The sequence below is a fragment of the Pezoporus occidentalis genome, unplaced genomic scaffold, assembly GCF_034315485.1.
Source record: "Pezoporus occidentalis ecotype Australia unplaced genomic scaffold, CSIRO_AGI_Poc_V1 ctg4, whole genome shotgun sequence".
NCBI lineage: Eukaryota > Metazoa > Chordata > Aves > Psittaciformes > Psittacidae > Pezoporus > Pezoporus occidentalis.
In genome coordinates this window covers 6,793,250-6,816,673 of record NW_026915724.1, presented here as the reverse complement: position 1 = coordinate 6,816,673, position 23,424 = coordinate 6,793,250, and the positions used below count along the sequence as shown (strand labels likewise).

Below are 23,424 nucleotides of genomic sequence, written 5' to 3'. Positions count from 1 at the left end.
TAGAAAATTCTGTAACTTAACTTGGCCGTGACAAACAAGAGGTTGGTACCCTACAAAATAAGACAAAAACATCTCATAGCGTTGTGTAAGAATTCCTCCATTTTTCCTGCTAGTGAATTGTTCATATTTTTGCAACTAACAAGTTTAAATGGCTTTGGATTGTTTTATGAAGGAAGTTACCTGTGCCTGGTCAAAATACTTGTGAACATTTGCTGTGAATGAAACCCATTTTCTCTGTTAATCGCAGAAAAACCCTGCTAATTTCTGTGCACATATGCACTATTCAGACCTCACACAGATGAGACAAACAAGCCCTTTTCAATGCATGAGTCAGCTGTGAGCTCCTCTGAGACATGCATCCTCAAGGACTGTATGTCAGTAATTTTCAGTGCTTTTTCCAGCTGAGGTGAGTTTTATATTTTTAAAATAAATACATGCATTAAAAAAACCCAGATATTTTCAAAGAACACATGAATAGATGTTGGGGTTTTCCTATCAATATTTGATGAGTAGAAAGAAGAATTTAATCTACTGAAATAAATTACTTCATATGAACAACAGATCAAAACCCAATAATGATTGGATTCCAAGGGCTTTTCCATCAACAGTGTACCTTGTCTTTGTGTGGGAGCAGGTTCTATATTGTGAGGGTAGTGAGGCACTGGAACAGATTGCCCAAAGAAGTGGTAAATAGTCCATCCCTGACAGTGTTCAAAGCCAGGCTGGTGGACCTAGATGATCTTAAGGTCCTTTACAACCCTAACTATTTGTCCTGGGTTCAGCAGTAGCAGTCATTTTTTCTCCTTGGTAGCTGGTGCAGTGCTGTGTTTTTGACTTTTGGCCTGGGAACGGTGCTGATAGCACCAACGCTTTTAGTTACTGCTCAGATGTTTTAGTCTGACCAAGGACTTTCTGAGTCTCATGCTCTGCCAGGGAAGAGGTAAAGCCGGGAGAAAGCAGAGACAGGACACCTGACCCAAACTAACCAAAGAGGTATTACACACCACAGCACGTCATGCCCGGGATGTAACTGAGAGTTATCTGGAAGGGCTAGGGCACTGCAGGGGTGGATGAGGTATCACCTGATGCTTGGTCGGGTGGGGTGGGGTGAGTTATCAGTCAGCTGGTGGTGAGGTGTTGTATTCTCTTCCCTTGTTATTTCCTTTATCATTGTTGTCATTGGTGGTAGCAGTTGTGATTTGTGTTATACCTTAGTTACTAAACTGTTCTTGTCTCAACCCGTGGGAGTTGCATTCTTTTGATTCTCCTCCCTGTCCCTCCAGGAGCAGGGGGAGGGCAAGAAGAGGGGTGTGTGTTTGGGGCGGGGGGGGGGTGGTTGAGAGAGTGACTGTGTGATTTATGGCTGACTGGGTTTAAACCATGACACTATTCTATGACTCTATGATTCTATGAAATATATTCCTTCCTGGGCTCTCCCTCGTCCACTAGAGCTGATCTGCTGTGTTCTTCACATCTCCTTTTCTAAGGCTTTCATAGAATCATAGGATCATTTAGGTTGGAAAAGATCATAGAGTCCAACTGTAAACTTAACACTGCCAAGGCCATCACTAAACCATGTCTCTTAAGTGCTGCATCTACACATTTTAAGTACCTCCAGTGATGGTGAGTAAACCACTTCCTTGGGCAGCTTGATCCAATGTTTCATAACCCTTTCAGTAAAGAAATTTTTCCTAATACCCAATCTAAACTTCCTGTGGTGCAATTGGAGGCCATTTTCTATTGACCTGTCCCTTGTTATTTGAGAGAAAAGACTGACATCCACCTTGCTACAACCTCCTCTCAGGTAGTTGTAGAGACCTATAAAGTCTACCCCCAGTCTCATCTTCTCCAGAGTAAACAACCCCAGTTCTATAAACCGTTCCTCATGATACTTGTAATCCAGACCCTTCACCAGCTTGTTACCCTTCTTTGGACATGCTCCAGCACCTCAATATCTTTCTTGTAATGAGGGGCCCAGAACTGAACACAGGATTCAAGGTGCAGCTAGCTGCTTCAGTTTGGATTAGCTCAAATAATTTGGGCAACCTGAAGATGTTTTTCTAGTCCTTCCTTTTCCTCTTATGTGCTTTCTCCCAGTGGGAATCCTCCTTGCAGGGCAGTACCAGCTCTGACTCCACTAAAAGCTCTTCATTGGTGATTTACTGTCTGGAGAGGGAACAAAGCGAGATGTGGTCTCTTACCTGATTTGCATCTCTGCCATGTTTGCAGCTTGCTGAATGTTATTCAGATTTGGCCACCTTTTAAGTAAGTATAGGAGAGAGACTCTTACCGCATACTAACTCAGGAATATTAAGCAGAGTTGTCTGTAACTGCCAGGATAACGACACTGGTCCAGACTTTGTTAGCCTGCTGTCTTGTGGGACAGTCAGGACTTCTAGTGACTGTTTTTGCTTACTGCCAAATTATCTTAATGGCTTCAGCTGCCAGTACTTCCCTATGTTCATACTCTTAACCATCTGAATAATCCAATTAATTTCCCTAGCATGCCTAAAACAAAGCCTGAATGAAACTGTTCAGAGAGAGTAATGTCAAAACCCTTTACTAATGTTTTCTCCCAAATGTATTGCTTTTTTGCAGTATATCTTATTTGACCCCTTATTTTCCAACAGTCCCTCAGCTTTATTATCCATGTATCTCTTCAAAATGACTGGTGGCAGAGACATGCAAATAGATCATTTAATTTCCCTGCAATGTCTTTATCCCCTTTAATTGTTCCCATTACTCCCTGGTACTCCACCGAGCCTTTTGATTCTCTCACAGCCTGCTTACGCCTCTTATAATTAAGTAATTTCTTCTTATTTATTTTTGTGTTATGCCTTTGGCTAATCTCTCCACCAAATCCCTCAGCTAAACCATCTTCATTTTTGTTTTACATTATTGTTCCCTACCACTAGCTTCTGTTGGGCTAACTTCCCATTTTCCAAAGGATATTTGAAGAGCCTCTTTTGTGGTACCTTTCCATTCAGCCAAGGCAGATAGGCACTCTCCCTCCTTCTTCCTTTTTGTCTTTCTGGAGCTTGTGCAAATCTTTTGTAACTCATTAGTGGCTCACTCCAGTAGGCTCCATGCTGAATCCTTATAGCACCCTACACATTTCCCTTTGTGTAATAGTAATTTATTTCACTATTTTTTTGTGTGAGAGAGGGTTAAACTGGTGGAGAGGGGTTTGGAGGAGGGAAGGGAATATTAAGCTAAGGAACAAAAGAGATGGACTAATAGAAAGTGGTTCTGTGTTCATACATAGAAAATGATTTGGATGCAAATCAGTCACACAGCTGAATGATTTGTCTCAAAGCCTCAAGATTAGGGAGCAGAGGGCTTCAGGCTCAAGTGGCACTCTTTCTGATTTCTATCCAGACCCTACATTCACAAAACAGCATGCCTGCAAACAGCCCACCTGGAAGATCTGTGTGCTGCTTTCATGTCTCCTTGTCCTCATCTGAAAAATGTCTTTATGTTCACTTAGAATTATTTCCTACACCATGTCTTAAAACTGCAAATACTTGTGGGATTGGGGAGGACTCTGGGCAGGGCACAGCCAAATCATTTACATACTAAGAAAACTGAGTGCCATATCTCCCAGGCAAATAATTTTACTGAAAGTACAGGTGGGTAATTGATTCATATAATGGCAATTTATGTAGACACCCAAGTAAAGTCTGGAATTCCTCAACATAGAGTCTAAGAAGATTTTGCATTCAGTCAAATAAAATATTTCATTGTGATTTAGAGTTTAAGCATATTACAGAAGATGTCTTGTATGCACCGTTTTTATACAGCCCTATTGAAATCATTTTGTAAGTATCAGGGGTAGCAGGATCATGAATATGAGTTTGAATGGAGTTCTTCCCACAAATGAAGGATGAAACTTTTCTTTATTACAGTGTGGCCTTCAGTAATAACAAGTGTTCAGTTCATTTTTGGGTTTGCAGCTGTGGGGTTAAATTGAGCTCTGGATTAGTCCATCTTCCCCAATCTAGCCAGAAAGCCAATCCATGAATGATGACATCATTGTGTGTTGATGCCACTAAGAGGGTAGAGAAGGCTGGCATGTGTGTGATGACACTTTTGGAGCCACTGTACAACCACTGGGAGCTTCTCTAGGGCAGTTCTTGTGGAAGGGTGACCCCCTTGAATAGGGATGCTGGGTTAGAGCGTGTAGGATATATTAAGTAGATAAGGTCTAGGGGTGCATTCACTTTTACCGTCACTGAAATCCTAGTAATCTGGTGCTGCTGTTTGAAAATCATCACCAGCTGTGTGATGGGTAATATATCCATATCATAGTTTTTTGAAATAAATTTAGACTAAACATAAATGTAATTTGCCAATCCAATCAGTATGCCCTCACCTTATGTTGCTAAGGAAATTACTTTCAGCTTGTCTGTTTAGCACAGTTTCCTCACAGGATTTGAAAAGGTCAATCTTGTCCTGTTACTGCAAATGAGAGAGGGGTAGTCTGGTACCCAGCAGCAAAAAAGTTAGATCTCTAAGCTCTGTGTGTTGCAAGTTGCTTCAGCAATTACACTTCAGAGGAGCTTCTAACTTTTGCAGAAAGGCACAGTTCAGAAACAGCTTTTTCAAAGGACCGTGTCTTTAGACAAAGACTCCACTCAAAACCTGATGAGAGAAAAGAGAAGAGAAAGAACAGGAAAACACTTCACTCAAGGCCAGGTCGGAGAGAGCCTTGGGTGACATGGTTTAGTGTGAGGTGTCCCTGCCCATGGCAGTGGGGTTGGAACTTGATGATCTTAAGGTCCTTTCCAACCTTAACTATTCTATGAGTCTATGATTCACCCTTTACTTCTAATAGAAATCTCTCCTGTGTTGCTGCTGTTCAGGAAGAGGTCTTGATGGTGGAGAAATTTGCTTTGACTGCACATGGGTTTTTTCGCTCAGGCAGAATTTGAAAAACTGCCCTTGAAGGCTTCAACGACTTGTTTCAAATTAAAGAAAACAACAGAAGAGGATTAAATTAAAATCTCAATGGGAGAACATGGTGCGAACTTTCCCTGTAATAGAGCTCAGGCATCATCAAAATTTGAGAATTAGGCAGAAATAAAGCAGACTGCAAAAGCAGTATGTTACAATCTCATTTTAGACAAGGTTAATCTGAACTTTCTGAAGCTTTCTTTTCTTGTTCCTCTCTTAAAGACTCTATTATTTGTAAATCATCTTCGTGAGAAGGACAGATCAGGAGACAGCCTGATTCAGCTTACTCAGGTGTGAATATGGAATTAGTCATTAAGTGTCCAACTCTTGCTTTTGTAAAATGCATGAGATAGAAGTAGAAAGAGGCCCAGGTTTCTCTGTACAGACTTCCACATGAAAGTAAAGCATTTCAGTATTTTCTTCACTGTCACTTTCTATCTCCTCCAGGGCCTCCTTCAGGGCTTTCTAATTATTCTCCCAGAGCTGAGGGAAGCCTTTCAGCCAGCCTACTGGGAGCTGCTAATTAATAAAGAGTTCCTATTTTGAGTGGATGCAGCTATTTTTTCTATTTCATTTGGTTTGCAGAAATAAGGCAACAATTAAAATTTATAGTGCAAAGCCCAGAATCATTCCCTTCACTCAAGCAGGAAGCCAAGGAACCTGGTTGTAACCATACCATTTATATTAATATGGCACTGATTTATTTCCTTTTCAAATTTTCCTGTTTCCTATAGAAAGAAAAGAAGGAAAACAAACAAACAAGCAGATTGGTAAAGTATATCCAAAAGAGCAGGGATTTAAACTGATAGCCTGAATCTGTTTCATGTCACCACAGACAAATATTTTCACAAAGTAGCTTAGCTAGAATCTATTGTAAGGAATGCCAGAAGAATTGAAACTATTTCATTCAGGGTTTATTTTATCCACCAGTGTGCAGGACTTATCACACCAAGCAGAAGGATGTGAGTTTCAGGGAAGGAGCTCTTTAGTGACACCTCTAAAATAACTCTCTTTTCAGGAGAACTCTACCAGAATAAATCCCTATCCCTCCCTCACACCTCATCCACAGCAAAGCTGAGTATCTTGAGGTTTGAAGATAACTGCAACCACTGATCACTTCTTTTTCTGCTTTGGCTTTAGGAACTCCTTCATAGATATCCTCCGGGCTATCCTGCTGTCCTTGGAAGTGCTCATTGAAGATCAGGAGCTTCAGATAAATGGCTTCATTCTAATTATAGATTGGAGCAACTTCTCCTTCAAGCAAGCCTCCAAGCTTACGCCATCTATCCTCAAACTGGCAATTGAAGGGCTACAGGTAGGTGGAGGTTAATACATGTACTTGCAACTCTTATTGCTGCAGACATTGATTTTTGCCTCATCAGGCAGTTGGCAGAGTGAAGGGTGGAGAAAATAATCCAGAATGCTTAGTGTCCCATCCATTTTCAACATAGATTGATTTTCAGATGTTTCAGTTTGACTGTCTTCCACTTTTGTTTCAACTGTAAATCAGTGTAAGCAATATATGTGTTGCTTACTGCAGCATTAAAAGGAGGGTTAGGGATTTAAGGCTTAATCCATCAGAGAATTCAGGGTGATTAAAATCCAACAGCGGCTGCCTTCTGGAGTGTGCAGTCTACACGCAAGCACATCTGTATGCAGAGAGAGGGTGACAGAAGAAGAGAGTAGCTCCCTCAGCAGATGGAAGTGTGCTGTTGTGTTCATGTGAGTGCATTTGAGTCGGACAAAAATAAGGGAAAGGGAGGACAGGCTTCCTGTTGTGCCCTCATTCTGACTGCCTTCATTTGTCACACAGGATCCTGCTACATTATGGTTCATACTCTTCAGGGGCTGTGTATACACTTGTTGCTTCCAAATAAATAGGAGCAAGCTAAACCACGTGGTGTTACAGGGATAGGACGAAAATGAGGACCAGGTAGCTGGGGCCTGACGGGGTAAGCTGAGGGTGAGGGTAAGATGTGCTGCTCAGAGAACACTTCAGTCCTTTCCACTACATCGTGAACCCATCTCTGCTGCTAGACCCAAGATGGATTCTTAGGTTTGAAGTAGTCTGACACAACCTTATTAATTTTGGGCATTTGATGGGATACAAAGATTATTTATGTTGGAAGGACCTCTGGATATCATCTTGTCCACCTGCCTGCTCAAAGTGGGGCTGACATAGTCCTTGACCAGGTTTCTTAATGACCACAAGTTTCATGTTGTAGCTGCATACTTAAAAGGAGAGATTATATAAGCTGTTGGGTTTATTCTTTTCATTTTATTTTTAGTACTTTTCAGGTATCTTGCAGTCATAAATACCTCAGGAATAATCTTCCCTGGAGTGTGTGTATTCTAACTTTAATTTACAGACTAGAAAGAACAAGTTCAACTAGTTTTTTGACTAACAAATTGTCTACAATTAGATAAGAATTTTCTCTACTTTGTGTTATTCAAAAATGAGGTAGAAAAATCTGCCAGCACTTTGAAACCTGTGTTCCCCTTTGTGGGGAACTTTTGTCTATTTAACAAATTAGAAAGTCAAGATGTGCAATTAGTCTCTAGGACAATACCTTATCTTCTCCTGTTGATACTATCACTTCATCTGCCTTCCTTCACAGAATAACATTCTGTGGTTGAAAAAACCCTCCAGTCAGAAAGAAGATAAGGCCAAGTGACATTCACAAGGAAAGCAGGTTCCAGCAAGGTGTCCTTATGCCTGTCCAAATTTTGCACTTCCAGCTCTCTAGTAAGAGGCCAGTCCAGCTTACATCCCATCTGATTTCTGAACATGGCACTGCCAGGTTATCTGCTTACATTTTATTTGCAGTTCTCAGCATCAATATGTTTCTGGAAGTACCAAAGCTTGGGAGTACCAAAGCTGATTTTATGATTAATCATTAGCCTGACTTCCTGTGCTTGCAATTTAAGGAAGTTCCCTTCTTGTTGGTGGGTGGGCATTTAATTTAATTTTAAGTTACTGTTTTCTTCTCTGTGATAAATAGAAATATAACTCTCTCTCTAAAAAGTACAGACTGGGATAATGTGCCCTAGATTTTCTAACCACTGGCTGGCTTGAAGAGCTGTAGGAGTTGTGAATGCTGTACTCCCATTTGGCAGGTATAGAGAAGCAAGTCATTCATGATTATAAAGCTCATATTTAGCAAACAATATTGGTGTTGGTTTATATTAGGGGTGAGTATTTTTGGCTCCCATAATTGCTGTTGAAATACCTTCATTAAGACTTCTTTGTATTATTATTTTAAAAGAACTACTGCTATCCTAATGTAAAATTAATGTAAAATGTTGAAATGCAAGCAAGACCTGCACATGGGAAAGGAAGAGTCACAATATGAGTTGCATTGGAGGTCACTGGAAGCAAAAATGTCAGGTTCTACTCTCATGAGATGATGATGTCTGAAAAAAAGGGAGATTGATTTAGTTCCTTATTATTTCTCACAGCTAAGGCACTGTGCATATACAGATCTTCAGACAGGCAGATTACATGGCTGTCCCAGTCCTCCTTTCTAAGGAAAGATTTTGGGTCATATTAAGTCCTGTGTGAGTCTAGTGAAGAGGATGGTATGAAAATAATTCTCTCTTACAATTTCTAGTGGAGTTGAACCCTTATCTTCACATGTTGGTATCTGACCCAGGAACTTCTAGTCTCTCTGAATGTAATAGTAATTGTAATGTCATAGTTGAACAATTTTCCCATAGCTTTGTTTAGCTCTCATCTGATTCAGTGTCTCAGAACTTAATTTTCCGAAATATAGAACTGCTAAAAAATAAACAGTAGTGTATTAGAAAATTTAAATTTATGCATTTGGGTTTTCTTTTTTCCTTACTTTCAAATTGCTTTAAACCAATTAATATATTGGCAGCTCATTTTTTGCATTTGTATTTAATTTAATTTTTATCCTCAAATTGCCCCTGTAGTACATTATCACCAAGTACAGAGAACAAACATTACACAGGTGCATATATTAATTCATCCTGTGTTGTAAGACCAGCACTAAGCAAATCTAATAGACTTGTCTGTAGAGATTAATATGTTGTGATTATATAAGATGCTTAGTTCCAAACACTGTATAGTCTGTAAATGCTCAGAGAGATGAAGTACGAATTACATCACCATGTGGCTGAAAACGTATTTGCTTAATACTACTCTTTATTCTGTTTGGATTTCTGTATATATATAGCATCACACAAGATAGGTCATTATAACTATGCTGTTTTTCAGTTATGTTATTTAATTATCTAAAAGTAGCCTTATGTCTCCACTTTAGATGAAAGCTGTGCAGATGCAAAACAAGTATTTGTACAGCATGGCAATTCACATTATGCCACAGCAGTGCAAGAACAAATGTTTTTGTAGTGACTAAACTATCTCTGACTACTGAGCTCTTTTATCACAAGACAGTTGCTACTGTATGCTTTGAGCTCATACCATACTCCTTCCTACACTGCATTGATCTTTTGAGTTTTAACACACTAAAGAAAAAATTATCATGTGGATGGAAAGGTGGAGAAAGACATATATAAAAGCAATCTATTTTGCCAATAACTTAATGAGTTTTAGCTTCTGATCCTTATTCTTTTAATGTGAACAGCTTTTCCCATTCACAGTGTATTTCTCCCCTCTGTTCTCTTTATCTGTGAAGTTATACTTCTCTGTATCATGCCGATCTTATAATTATTTTATGATAGCAGTCAAAATTTAATTATGGCTGAAGAGACTAACAAGATGACTACAGACAAACAAGTTAACAAGACTAACAAGTTAAGAGACTGATCATTTGACATTTTATATAACAGTTTAGAAGCATCAAAGTCTAATGGCAAAGGTAAGAAACCCATGTTCCAATTTTGAAGCAGGTAAAGCATGTAAAAATGGTCCCTTCTTAGTATGCAAGATGTTTGTTACTGACCACTGCATTTGATGACCTCTAATAAACATGGGAATTAGAGCTGAAGTGTTACAGGAAACATAGCCTGGGTGTCCAGTGAAGTCCAGACTATTTTTATTAATGCTAGCTGTTTTTTTTCAGAAGGTATAGTTGCTTTGCCTCCAGACAGGACTTTTCATTGTAGGGTGAATACAGAATACCAGTGAATACAGAAAAATGCTGTTTGCTTCTGCTTTATCCAAAGCAGAATATATACAGACCTATGTCCTGCAGTCTGTGTACATGCATGCACATTTCAATTTAGAAATTCCCCCACCTAGCACTATGGGTTGAAATGCAACAACTTCTTCAACAGCATCCAGAAATAGTTCGAAACTTTCAAAACATCTCTCCTGCCATTGCTTTGGTGAAAACAAAGCCAGAAGGCCACTGTCTACCAAGACCCAGCTGAGTGGCTTATGGCCCAAATCAGTAAACTGGATTCGAAACTGACCTGAAGATCAGGTTTGCACTGCAGCATACCTAGTACTACCTTAGGTAAAGTCTAACTTGCCCCAGGGCTTTCTCAAGGTACTAAAACAAGAAGTAGGGTGAATGGTTATATCCTGGCCATATTCTTTCTTTCTCTGATAATTCTGTAACAACATGTAGCTGTACTCACATATGCAAGGACAGTGAGTCTTAAAAAAAAGCCCTACACCTTCTTTGTAACAATGATGAATCACTGAAGGAGTGATCTTAGGGTTCAACAGGGCTTTGATTCAAATTTCACAATCATTGCAGCAAATAGCAGTAACAACACTGAATAACCAAGATCTGCAGACAGGAATTTGTCCCTAGATTTCCACTGCAAATAACTTGACAGAATTTATGTCCATTAGGGATCCATTAAAGTTCTTTTATTTTTTTTTTTAATTACCTTCAGTTTATCATCATCCAGTGAAAATTTGAAACTGGTATTTCTCGAAGGAGAAGAAAATGGAAAGAAATCAATGATTTTTGACTTAAAAACACCTTAATCAGATACTGCTGCTGATAAAATTCTTATGAGAAAAAAAAAATCAAATAAAGGAAACTGTGTAAGCTTCTCTTAGAAAATTGTTCAAAGTACATTTGTCCAGAATAGCTCCGATGCTGAGATCAAGCCAGCTAATCAAGCTAACAGGGTTTTTTGACATTATTGGAGGTATCCCATTTCAAAATCTGAAATGAGATACCACATTATGAGCAATAGGTTTAAAAGTTGTTTTGGGGTTTTTATTCTTCTTAGTTTTGCTTTTGTGTATTTTTTTTTATTTTCTTCCCACTGTAATTATGTGGGATTGAGAAACAATGTCAGTTAAATTATAGCAGCAGATTATTTGTCTCTTGGCACTGTATTATACAATCAAATATTTTTCTTGTGCTTCAGAAGGAAGAGCCAATATAAAAATTATGCTCAAAATGCAGGCTATAACGTAAGGCTTGAAGGAAAAAAGTGTAATCCAATATTATATCAAAGTGTAATTTTCTGGGGCTGTTTCTTTTTCCAAATTTTAAATGAAAGATATGAGCTTTCAGAGCTGATAAAGTTTTTCAGTGGAAAATATCTTTTTCTGGAACAATGGCTTTCTTTTAGAATAAAAGTATTATGGTGAAATATATTCCCAAAATTTCCTTGGGGAAAAAAAAAAAAAAGTCTGGAAATGTGCTTGTTTCCAAAATTTTCATCTGGAAATCTAAATATTTAATATTCCATTCTATTATAGCTAGTAAGAAGCACTTGACTTCTGTCTTAATTGTTAGAATTTCTTGCTTTTTCAAAGTTGAAATCAAGCTGAGGTAATGGAACACATTTCAGATCAGCATAACCTGGGTTGATTGGTATGATCAAATCTTTGTTATGGTCAAACTGTGGATCCGAACAAAGCCCAGACAGTCCCTGTGCATCTGGAGACTTTGCAAACTTGGTCTTTCCTTCACCAGCCTGGACCATGGGGCAAGGAACTGACTCTTCTTTCCTTGTTTAAACACATCTGTACTCTGAAACCTCAGGTAGATGTGATTGCTTTGACTTAGTACTTCCAGTTGAACTCTTTGTCATGTGAAGGATGCAGGATATAAGATGCAGTAGAATAAGATACAACCATTCTTTACATAGAATGTCTGAACATAATACTATCATTACTTGAAAATGTAAAGAGAGTAAAAATCCACTTTATAACAAACTGAAGAACACTCTAAAGGACACTATTCTAGCTCGGCCTTTCTGTAGAAACCGGTAGTATAGGGAGAATTCTACCTGTGTTATAAATATCCTATGATGCTGTTATGTCTCATCAGATATTTATAACAGGTCATATTAACAGAAAGAGAGCTCTCTGTCATTGTCTACAGAAGGCAGAACAGATCAAATTTTTAGAAATAGAAGCGAGGCAAGTAAAAACCACATATAGGCACATCTACACACTGATCTGGACAAGGACAAGTGAAAAAACGCTAGCACCTAGTGTAAAAAGCCCCTCAGTGTAGACCCTACCGCTGTTTATCTCTGGGAGACTAAATGTAGACTCAGAAGTCACTCATTCATTGCTTTGACTGCTTCACAGTCTTTCATGTTGAAAATCTTGAAATACAGAATCAGCAGACAGCTGAGGCCAGTTGCTGGGGTGGTATAACTGGCTGGGGCCCTGTGCACATCTGCAGAGTAATACTGATTTATGACAACAGAGAATTGGTCCCTCTTTCCCTTCCCCTGTTAGAAAGAAACCTACTTGAAGGCAGATTTTATGTCTAGAATTTAAAGATATGCAAAAGATTAAGAGAGTATTGATGTTTTGAATTTTGTGCAAAAGCCTTTCCATTATCTTTCCCAGGATAGGGAAACTGAAGAGAAAGGGATATTCTAGGCTGGGTTCTTGAGGGTAGATAATTGTTTCTTTAGTAGTGGCCTACCAGAAGACAGGCAATTTCCTCAGAATATAAAAACATGTGTGTTGCTGTCCTGTGTCATAATCACTGTGTGTTGATAAGACCAAAAAGTGTATTATAGCTTCCCAAACTAGAGTCCCTGCTAATAACTATAGAAGATCTGCTAATAACTCAAGTTTATGCTCATAGAGGCAAGATTATCTGGAAAACATGGGTTTACTTGCAGACAGGGATAAATCAGGTCTGTGAAGAAAATAGAGAACTCCTTCCAATAAGAATGATTTAAGTGTTTCTAAAAAGAGACAGCCTCAAGATCTAATGATGTTCAACATCTGAAAGTGGCTAAAGATCAGAATTTAACAGATGCTGTAAAATGCAATGGGATACTCTTCTTCCCAAACATCTTCAGCAAAAAACTTCCTTGATTTCAAATTCACTACTTGTAAGAGATGTAAATCTGCACATTTACACAGATATTGGGATTAAACCATTTGCAGTATATATACAGAAAGAGCATACCAATTTTTTTCCATTACAGGTTGTCTCAAAAGTTCCCAAATCTGTTCTGTAGTTATTTGTTTCCTCAATATTGTAATGTGCTCCATCTTGGAGACTTCTGTTGAACTGCTGAACACGAAGTCACAGCTAAAGATGAGCACTTAGTATCCATTGGAAGAAGGTCAGTTTGAATCATTCCATAATTGCTCATGCTATCTGTCTCCAACAGCTGTTGTGATATGTAGAGTGAGCACTTTGAGCTGTCAGTGAGGGTGCCTTTGAAATTATAGGAGACAAGAAAAGGGATTGGCTCATTATATATAAAATAAAAGTAGATAAACAGACTTTGCTGTCTGCAAGAGAAAGCCTATGCTCATTGTGTGCCTATCATCTCTAGGGATTTGACTGGAACAAAGAAAAAGAAAAGCATAGTAGCTGTAGACTTGCACTTGTCACTTGAAAATTAGAATTAGCTGCATAGTAAAATTGATCAGCCCAGTCATGTTTGCCAGTTGGAGGGCTTTGGGGCTTTTGGCTGTGAGTAAAGGATAAGCTGCAATGTGGACAGCATGAGAGGCTGGATATGTTAAGTGGAAAGTCTTTTTTTAATGCCAGTTATTGTATTTCAGTAAAGATCTCACTGAGTTGCTGAGTTAGACAAGAAGAAAAGAAATGAAAAAGTTTATTGCAATAAGTCTTCTTAGAAAAGAAAGCAGCTGTTTCTTACTGGTAGCCAGCAAAAAGGCAGCTATAGCTAAAACCAGTCATCTTTGAACCCTCCCACCAGCAGATGAGTAAATAGCTCATGTTGTATCATAAAATGTGAGTGTGGCCAAATGTACGTGCATTAATTTACATTATTCCTGTCCTCTTTAGTTTTGCAGAACTTCAGGAGTGATGCATCTGCAATAATTATGTAATTTCTTTTACAACCCCAAGAGCCTTTTCCTTTTTAGCACAGAAACTGAGTGAAAGCTTCCTGAAGAGTGTGTGTACTACAGATACCTTCTTGCTGTGAGAAACATATAAAGTAATTATGTAAAAATATTAAATATTAAATATTACAAGACCAGACCAAAAAGATACAGTAGTGACTTTTCAGTGAGAGTTATGTGTCAACAGAGGTGGAATGGGTACTATTTTGTTTGTGATGTGAGGCAGTGCTAGAGGTACCTGTGGCTAGGGAGATGAAGGCAGGTCACAGCAAGAGTAGGAGTGATTATGTTCCTGTACACTGTGCTATGCAGCACGGATTATCTCCTGAGCACAGGCAGGGAAGGTCTTGGCACTGTCTGAGAGAGGGCTCATGCTGAAGCAGTGAAATTTAAGCCCACTGAGAAAACAGCTGTGACAGTGTAAGACCAGTTATCCCTTTACACAGCCTCCTTTTTAGCACACACCTTCAAGAGTGTGCTGCATCAGTGGAACTGGCTGTGGTCTCTGCTGTGCAAGAGCAAGCAGCTCAGCTTGTGCAGATGCAGGAGAGGGCTCTGGCCAGGACTCTGTGTCCACACTGTCCACTTTGCTGCTCAAGGCAAGGTCATAATTTCTGATGCAAGTTTTTAACAAAGAGCTACAGACAGTAACATTTTTAAATTGTGCATAAAGACAATGACTTTGAGAAATGTTTGCCTTATTCTTTGACTCCTGTTACGTACAGAAAACCAGGACTTTTCTACCACAGCAATCCTCTTGAAAACCTTTATTATTGTTATTTCCTTCTAAACAAAGTAACTTATAAATTCCTTAATACTTTGTATGGTCAAATGTATTTTTATGGTCAGTAGGTTTATGATCAGTATGGTCAAAGAGGAGTACAATGTTTACAATGTTTGAGGTGAAATTCCAACTGATGTGAACAGGATTTTGCCATTGTCTTGAGGGAGCCTGTAATTCCAACCCTAATACACCATGGTAGGAAGTGATTTTCCACTTCGTAAGTTTTCCAGGCATGCAGAAAATCGCCCTCAACATCCAAGCACTTTCTGGAAATTTTGCACATCAACTTAAACTTTTTGTCTGGTGATCTTGAAGCATTCAAACATTTTGTTCTCAAGCATTTTTATGTCTCTTCTTAACTGTGTAGAGCTTAACACTTGAAACAAGCATTCCTGAATAGCAGGGGTTCCTTGATGCAAAAATGTCAACATGAAACATCTCAGTCTTCCAAGGAAAGATGAAAACATCGACTGAAAAATTCATCCTACTTCCTTCTCCCCTCCTCTCTACCCCTTGCCCCCTCCTAAGCTTTGATTCCAACAAATGGGCATTTTCAGAGGAAAAAAGAATTTCAGTGGAAATTCCTCCAGAGGCTGTACTGCCCTGTAATTCAAACCTTCCTATGATTCTTTCAGGATGTGTTTTACATCTCTTTCTGGTAGACATGTATTAGCCCTTTTGAATGTGCATTCTGCTTTTCATTCTGAGCACATTCCCACTGTTTCAAACTGTTTACAGAAGAGCCAGCCTAAAGCATGGCTGAGGTGTAATAAAAATAATTTCCATTTCAGAAGAGGCTTTCTGATCAACTCCAATCTATATGCAATGAAAATGCAGCTAGGAAAAAAGCATAGCTAACACAAATAATTAAAATGCAAATATTCTACAAATAACAGGTACATTTGGAATGTCATCAAGTTGACAGTTTTTCAGAACAAAGGCAGAAGCATGAATATATATGTGATAAGTGAAATACTTGGCTGGTGTTTAAGAATTATGGATGATAACAGCAGAACTTTCAATAAACCAAAAATAGAGTTCAGGCTTGCCTAGGCTTATAGGTTAATATAAATCCTATTTTTTTGTTTTCCAAGAGAATTTAGGAACATCTTTGGATCAGTAGAAGTGTTCTCAGTAGCACGTGTGCTCAATGTCTGGAAGAGATGGTTTCTGGTGGGTTGGTGGGAATGCTTATGTAAATGGACATCTGCAGTAGTTACAAAGAGTCCTACTCTAACTTCTGTGTGAAGTTTCATGAAGAGTACCTCCAACAATCCTAACTTTATTTGGTTCCTTTTAGAAATACAGAGAACCTGAATTTAAAAGTTTGTCTGGAAATAACATCTCCTCAGCATAGCACAGAAAGCATTAACCTCCTTGTGATGGTCCTTTCCTTTATCGCATCATTTGATATCAGTTATCAAACTGTGTGAGGAAAAGTGCAAGTGGACACTCCTAAAGAGATAAGGATTCCTGAATCTGTACTGTAATTTAAATTAATGAATTGGTACAGATAAAGAAGATTCTGACTTAATCTATGTAAGTGGGTTTCTGCTAACACTGGAAACAACATCTACTACCCATTCTCTCTGGGGAAAAAAAGAAAAAGTTTTCTAACTATGCCAAAAAATTACCTCCCATTTTTTCAGACAAATTCTGAATTTTTTATCAAAAAGAAAACATTTGCACTCAAAACCAATCAGGCAAACTTCAGTTTCTGTTGTTGGGCACTGTGCCTAATCTGAGTCAACAATCACTGCAGCATGGAGACTGTTTGTAGTCATTTGGCATCATGTGTGCAAGAGCCACTTGGACAACCAGATTTAGAAAGGACTAAGGAAGCAGAAAACAGCCAAGCTGCAGTCCTGGTCCTGCTGCAGCAGAATCTCTGCAACTAAGCTTTCTTTATGAAAAGTCAACATTTTCAATAAAAAGGCTACAACTTTTCACACAGAAATAAATAAATAGTTTGGCTGGAAGAGCTGTCTCTTGTTGAAACTGAGAGAAACTTGGTTTCTCTGCAAGATTCTACCTTACACTTAATAGTTGTATCACCCCACATACTCCTACCCAGTCTCTGCCATGGATATGTGGGTTCAAATGGAGCTCTGGTCATCTAATAATAATTGCTGTTCATAGCAGAACTACTGCAAATATTAGATTTGTTCAACCACAGCCATCAGATCAGCTGGCCATTACCTAGGTTTTTCCACTTCCCAACCTCCATGCTCTTTCTCTGTATTTGATATTGCTTTCTCCTCTAAATGTTAAAAGATGCATAAAGCTGTGAGGTAAACCAGGTGTGCAAGGTGTGCATTTTGTGGTGCTGAGCTCACAAGGTTTACACCATTAGATGTTCAAACACACAACATTTAATTAACTATTCAAGAAATTTCCCTCTTTCAATTTGTTATACATGCCTGAGTGAATGTTAATGGGGTCACATAGCTCTTTGAACTGCTGCTGACAGAACAATAAAGAGTTCCTGTGGTTTTCAAGAAACAGCACAGTATAATTTTGCTTGCTTTGCAAGGGCATTTCTTAATGATATCATTATACACTCTAAACTCCTGGTCCACTCTCAGAAACTCACAACACTTCAAATGACATGTTACCTTCTCTTCTCCCTGGGAGAATTGAATCTCAATTATAATTTATAATGTGTTACTTACTCAGTGAATATTCTTTTCCTGTGCCTCTGAGAGGTGCCAGCTCTGGTATTTTAATGAAGCACCCCCGTTTTATAGCCTCTCTCCTTAAAAACTGGAGCAACAGCATTTAAAGGGCTAGACCTCTTATCCAGTTTGCTGAGTAAAGAACGGAATAAATTCCGTTTGAATTGTCTTAAGAGGCAATGAAAATAACTTAGATTTGTCTCTAGTCTAGAGAGAAGTTATGCCTGAACAATATTGCCTGGGAATGTAGAAATAACCTTAACAAATTCCTGCCATCTGTGATAAAATTAATTTAAATATTTGAAATATTTTACTTTTACTGTTTACACAATTTTGAGTTCTGTTTGGTTTTTTTTTATTTATTTGGGGTTTTCTTTTGGTTGATTTGTTTTTTTTTTTTCAAATATATTCTAGGCAAAAAAAAAACCAAAACAAAACAAAACAAAAATAATTGAGTGCTGTGATTAGCTTGAGTAGATTTATTTGGTATCTGCCTCTAAGGATGTCCCAGGTTTGTGAGCAGGAAAAAAAAACAAACAAAATCCCCACAAACCTTTGTAGTACTGCATTCCTTTTCTTTGAAGCTAATGCAGAAAGTACACCTGTAGGATTCCAGATATAGGCTAAAAGAAAAAAACAAAAAGAGGAAATAAATAATCTTGTATGCTTATAGGAGATTTTGAATTAGTCCTCTGTGCTGATTTTCCTAAATTTGAAATTACAATTAATTTCATTACAATTAAATTACAGTACAAATTCTGTAATAATATCAGAACATGATTGTCAGAAATATGCTTTTAACAGCAGAGTGTTTTGTTGCGCTTGCCCGTGATTGGAAATAAGTACCTAACTTCAGTGTGCATCTATACAGTTAGTTGTCAGGCTGCAGTTTTCCCTCAGCAGCAGTGATCTCAGACACTGGGTCTCCTCAGATTGCCCCAGACCAGTCAGGAAGTACCCATGCCACTGACATGAACAGGGGCAACTGATCAAAGATTTCAGTGTAGTGAATCTCCAAGCATGTTACCACTATTATTAGCGTCTCTGTATAACCGCAAGCGAAAATCAATGTCTCCCTTGTTTTATGTGTATTTGGGAGGTTGTATCCAAGCCCAGAGAGCAACTTCATGCCACCACTCCCTAGACCCTCGAGGCTGTGCTTTCAAGGCAAAAACCTCTTTGAATCTGGGCTGGTTGGCATACTAAAAGACGATGTGAAATAAGTCTTGGCAGGAACATATCACTAAAGATGAAATATCTGTTGATTTTTGTGTGTATTATTTCATCCTTTTGAGAAACCTGCCACCTCAGTAGGGAGCAGCCTTGGAAGATGTGACAAAGGTAAACCCTTCTGATTTTCTTTGCTATTCAACTGTTGTAGCATGTGAAGCAAATCTTGCATCCTTTAAATATTTCAAAATACTGTTTGTACATGCTACATGTAGCAAACCAACAACTTTAAATTATCTTTTTGTTTTGATCTGTTTTTCTGCCCTTTCAGTCAAGAGCTGACATTCCCCTAGTATTTCTCCAATTGCTAATGCACAGCAGTGCTTTAAAAGCTGAAGAACTTTTACACTGCCATGATGGTAGAACAGCTAGTGCCATATCTCTCTTTTCTTTTGTCTTCTATCTTTTTATACACACACACACCCCGGCTATCAGAATTATGTGAATGATCTCAGCACCACATGTTACACATTGAAAAGTTTCTATTCAGGAGGTAGTACTGGAAAGACATTTACAATCATTTGCTTTGTTAAATATAACAGAAAACATGCCATTTCACTGTTTCTTTTGTTGCTGTATCTCCCACATTCTTTGCGTTATGCCCTTTCTCATATAATTTCTGACTGAACTTCAAGGTACTGTCTCTTTGGAGATGTTTCTATCTACAGTAAGCAAAGCTCAGATTGTATTTAATACTTTTACTATCTTTAAGAGCTTTATAAGAGTTGTAATGCGTGGAGGGGTAGAAGGGGTGGTCATTTTTTCATACTAGACACATTTCCAGGCCTGGTGTACTACCAGAACACGCTGAGGTGCTATAGGAACACAAACAGAGCTCCACAAAACCCTGTTCATTTCTGCACTGCAGCAAAAAATTAAAATAAAAATGGGGACAAATTAAATAAAACTGGATTTGGCCTTTAAAATACAACTGATTTTTTTTTATATCCTGGGGTTGCAGGCAGAGAAGCAATAAATATATTTGGGCTCGTGAAACAATAGCAATTCCAAGGGGGATGTGACACCCCCAAGAAGTCCAGTTGATGGTGCGTTTAAAAGCTAGATCCAGCAAAAACAAAGCTTTGAATGTGAATTCGTGGCAAAACCCTTCTCTGTTGCCTTGATGTTAATAGCAGGGCAGTAATAACTGAAGTCTGGGAACTATTGCTCTAAAAAACTAAAGGACCATGAGGCTGATACTTTGCTACTGTCATTAGTGACACCCATTACTTATCACTAGCACAAGGACAAGGGGCTAACAAATGAAGCTACCAGGAGCCAGGTTTGGAACAAATAAAAGAAAGCAACACTTCCTGTAGTGCCCTGTAGACCTGCAAGTCCTTGTCTTGAAGGATATGTGGATGCCACATGGTTTCAAGAGACACTGGACAGGTTATTTTGAGAGAAATCCAGTTTGGGTGACTAAGAGGATAGAAATCATATCTGAATCTAAAAGCTGAGAATAACTGAAGGCTGAGACCATGTTGAATGAAGACATGCTTACCTGTCATTCAGGCTTACATATTCCTCCTCTCCCTCAGCAGCTGTATAGGATAGGTGGTCTGGAGGAAGGATACAAGGCCAGGTAGGTCTTTGGCCTGGCTGCATGGCTGCCTACTGCTCCAGAAGCAGCAAATTTTGCATCTGTCCTCAGTGATTCCTTCAAGTACTGCCTAGTTATGGTAACAGTTTTAAAAAATTTGCCCCCAAGAGTCCAAAGACACTAAGCAAAAATAGCCCTAAATTTTCCGCTGGCATACAACCAGTACAATTAGGATAGTGGGCTGCAGTCATGGCTCAGGAACAGTCCTTGGCACTGTAGGACTTGCTTCTCCTCTTGTCAGTGCAACTCAGCGGTGTCAGGATGAGCATTACTGATTTATACTGAAATTCATGAAAACAGATTTGTATTGATCCCTGTGAATATAGAAACGACAGTTTGCTCAGCCAGTGGCTCTATTAGCGATGTCACTGGCAGAACAGCAGATACATTTTTCCTTCAAACACTATTTATCTTTAAATATCTAGCATGAGAGAGGAATTTATAAATACAATCTTCAATGTTTACTAAGTAAGTAAAGATCTGATTTTGTTCAATATGATTAAAATGAGCAACCAACCAACCACCATCTCTCCCTGATCATCCTGAAAAGAGAGAAAAACCACATCCCAGAATGAAATAAAAATGTCTGAGCCAATGTCATGTAAGACAATAGGAAATCATTAGACGTGTACTGCCCACTCTTTCTCCCTTACCCCCCAAACCACAGGTTTCATTTTGAAACAAATCTGTACTTGGAGGCATCGGTAACTATTTCCATTTATTTTCCACTTCAGTGATATGTAAAGCTGCAGTTCTGATATAGCATGCCAAATACCTCCGTTGATTTACATAAAAGGTACACAAGAGGAAGAAATATTTGCCTGAAGGATAAAAATAAACATATTCAAGCAAAAAAAAAGATGCTAGTAAAAATGTAGCGAATTATGAAATTTAGTGGAAAGCTTATTGTATGTCTCCCTGTGCTTATCTAAGCATGACCTCCGCAGTGTTTGGTGGATCAGAAGCACAGAACATTCAGCTGTTCCTATTGATCCATCACCTGCTCCTAACCAGCACTGTTGCCCTCCTGGTGGGCTGACTAAGGTGGGTGAGGGCAGGAGCTGCTGAATTGAAAGTCTGTTTCCCTTCTCGTGATGCTGAAGTGAGCATTGCTGGTGGGAAGAGCAGAGAATCACAGAGCCTCTTTCTCCACCCTCTGAAGGAAACCACCCCTCATGCTGTGCTGGGGCCAGGTGAAGCAGTTTCCTCTGGAAATACCCAAAACCCCCACACTCCTCCTCTCTTTTATCTCCTTAATACCATGATTTATTTTTTTAGTGGAGATATTGCAAACTGAAAATTTAAGACTCTTCCTTTGCATTTGCAGTCTAGGTTTTGAGTCTCTGAGGTACATTCAGTTAATGTCTTCAGGATTTTGTCTGCTGCCAAGAAGGCTAGAACCACTTTCTTTTCATTTTAATTTTAATGAAAACTCAGCTTTAAAGCAATACCACGGGAACAGCAGCTTGGGCTTTAAGGGATCTTTGAAAATCGCAATGTGATTGATTGCCAGTGCTGCTTCTGTGTCTCCACAAAACAGGAGGTTTACATATACTCTCACTCCCTTGCAAGGCTCACTTGTGACCTGGCTGCTGCTGCTGCCCTTACAGAATAGACAGCTGTGTTGAATATGGTTGTGATGGCAGTAGAACGGTTTGGCTGGATGGAGGAGGAGGGATGAATGAAAAGGTACAACCTCTCTGAGCCAAATGACACATAGCATCTGTTGCACTAAGCAAGGTTTGGTGAGCAGCTCCAACACCTCCTTCCTCACCAAGTCCACATCTAAATGTTTTCCATGGAAATGCTGTTTATTTTCAGCTAAAATGATTAATTACAAAAGACCACCTCCCTCTTCCTTTGGATACAGTCAAAAGAATTCTTTGCGGTGTACAAGATGCACAGAGAGACTCTAATTACTTCACACCCCTGTATTCCCATGAAGTGGGGATGAGTGAAGAAAAGCCTCACGTTATTGCTGATTCCAGGTTTTAGCTAGAAACGCACCTCCCTCTACCTCCCCATCTTGTCCATTGCAAAATGGCCACAGTTTGACTTGGAGACCATAAATTCAGAAAATTATTTCAGTGATATTAGAGCCCTTACTGGAGTCGTCAGAAGACCAGTTCTGACCAGGAAACAGGTCTCTACTTAGTGATGTGTGCTATCAACAACTACAGCATCTCCTCTAGGAGTGCAGTAGATCTTCCACTATCTGAGATATGTTAGAGAAGGCTTGATGTTTCTTTTTTCACATTGTGGGATATCCCTAGCTGCATTTACTGGGACAGTTTGCAGCAATCACCTGCTGAAGATTTAGTGGCTTTTGCTAAACCATAGCCCAAACCAGATTTCCAGCTTGCTTCATTCTAGCCTTTAAAGTTCTGCATGGCTGCAAAATGGAGACTCCTATTTGTCCCATTCCCTTGTACCTTGATTTTTGTTCATCTTTTTAACACTGGCTGCAGCGTGAGGCTGGGAAGCAAATTAACATGTACAGTTTACAAGGAAGCACACATGTTCCTGTACTGAAACAACGAGGATTGAATAGGAAAAGGTCTAAATAAGGCACCTAGCAGGGTTTTGTTATTCAGGTTGTCCTTATGCCTCTTCACTCAGGTATTTAATCACAAAAAATGGATGAACAGAGAGTGCTGATCCATAGCTGTATGGATCACAGAGCCTTGCAGGACTTAGTACACTATAAATGAAGGAGAATGAAGTGTTTTTTTCAAAGGTGAAAACAGGTTTAATAAAGTGATTAATTAAACAGCCTCCTACATTCTGATTGCAATGAGAAATCTCAATGGAAAAAGAGTGGTTCAGTGAGAATGAAGCAACTAACACTACTCCCTCCAAGAGGACAGAAGAACCGATAAGCACAATAGAGGCAACACCCCTGGTGCAAGTGTATAGTAAAAAAAAAGTT

General features: G+C 39.0%; 1 protein-coding gene across 1 annotated transcript in view; it reads left to right on the top strand.

The window, feature by feature from the left end:
* Positions 1–23,424, top strand: part of CLVS1 (clavesin 1) — a 100,982-nt gene that overhangs the window by 31,256 nt on the left and 46,302 nt on the right. The window contains exon 3 of the mRNA XM_062633310.1: positions 6,094–6,268. Within this exon, the coding sequence (XP_062489294.1) occupies positions 6,094–6,268 (175 nt within the window). The remainder of the gene's footprint in view (positions 1–6,093; positions 6,269–23,424) is intronic.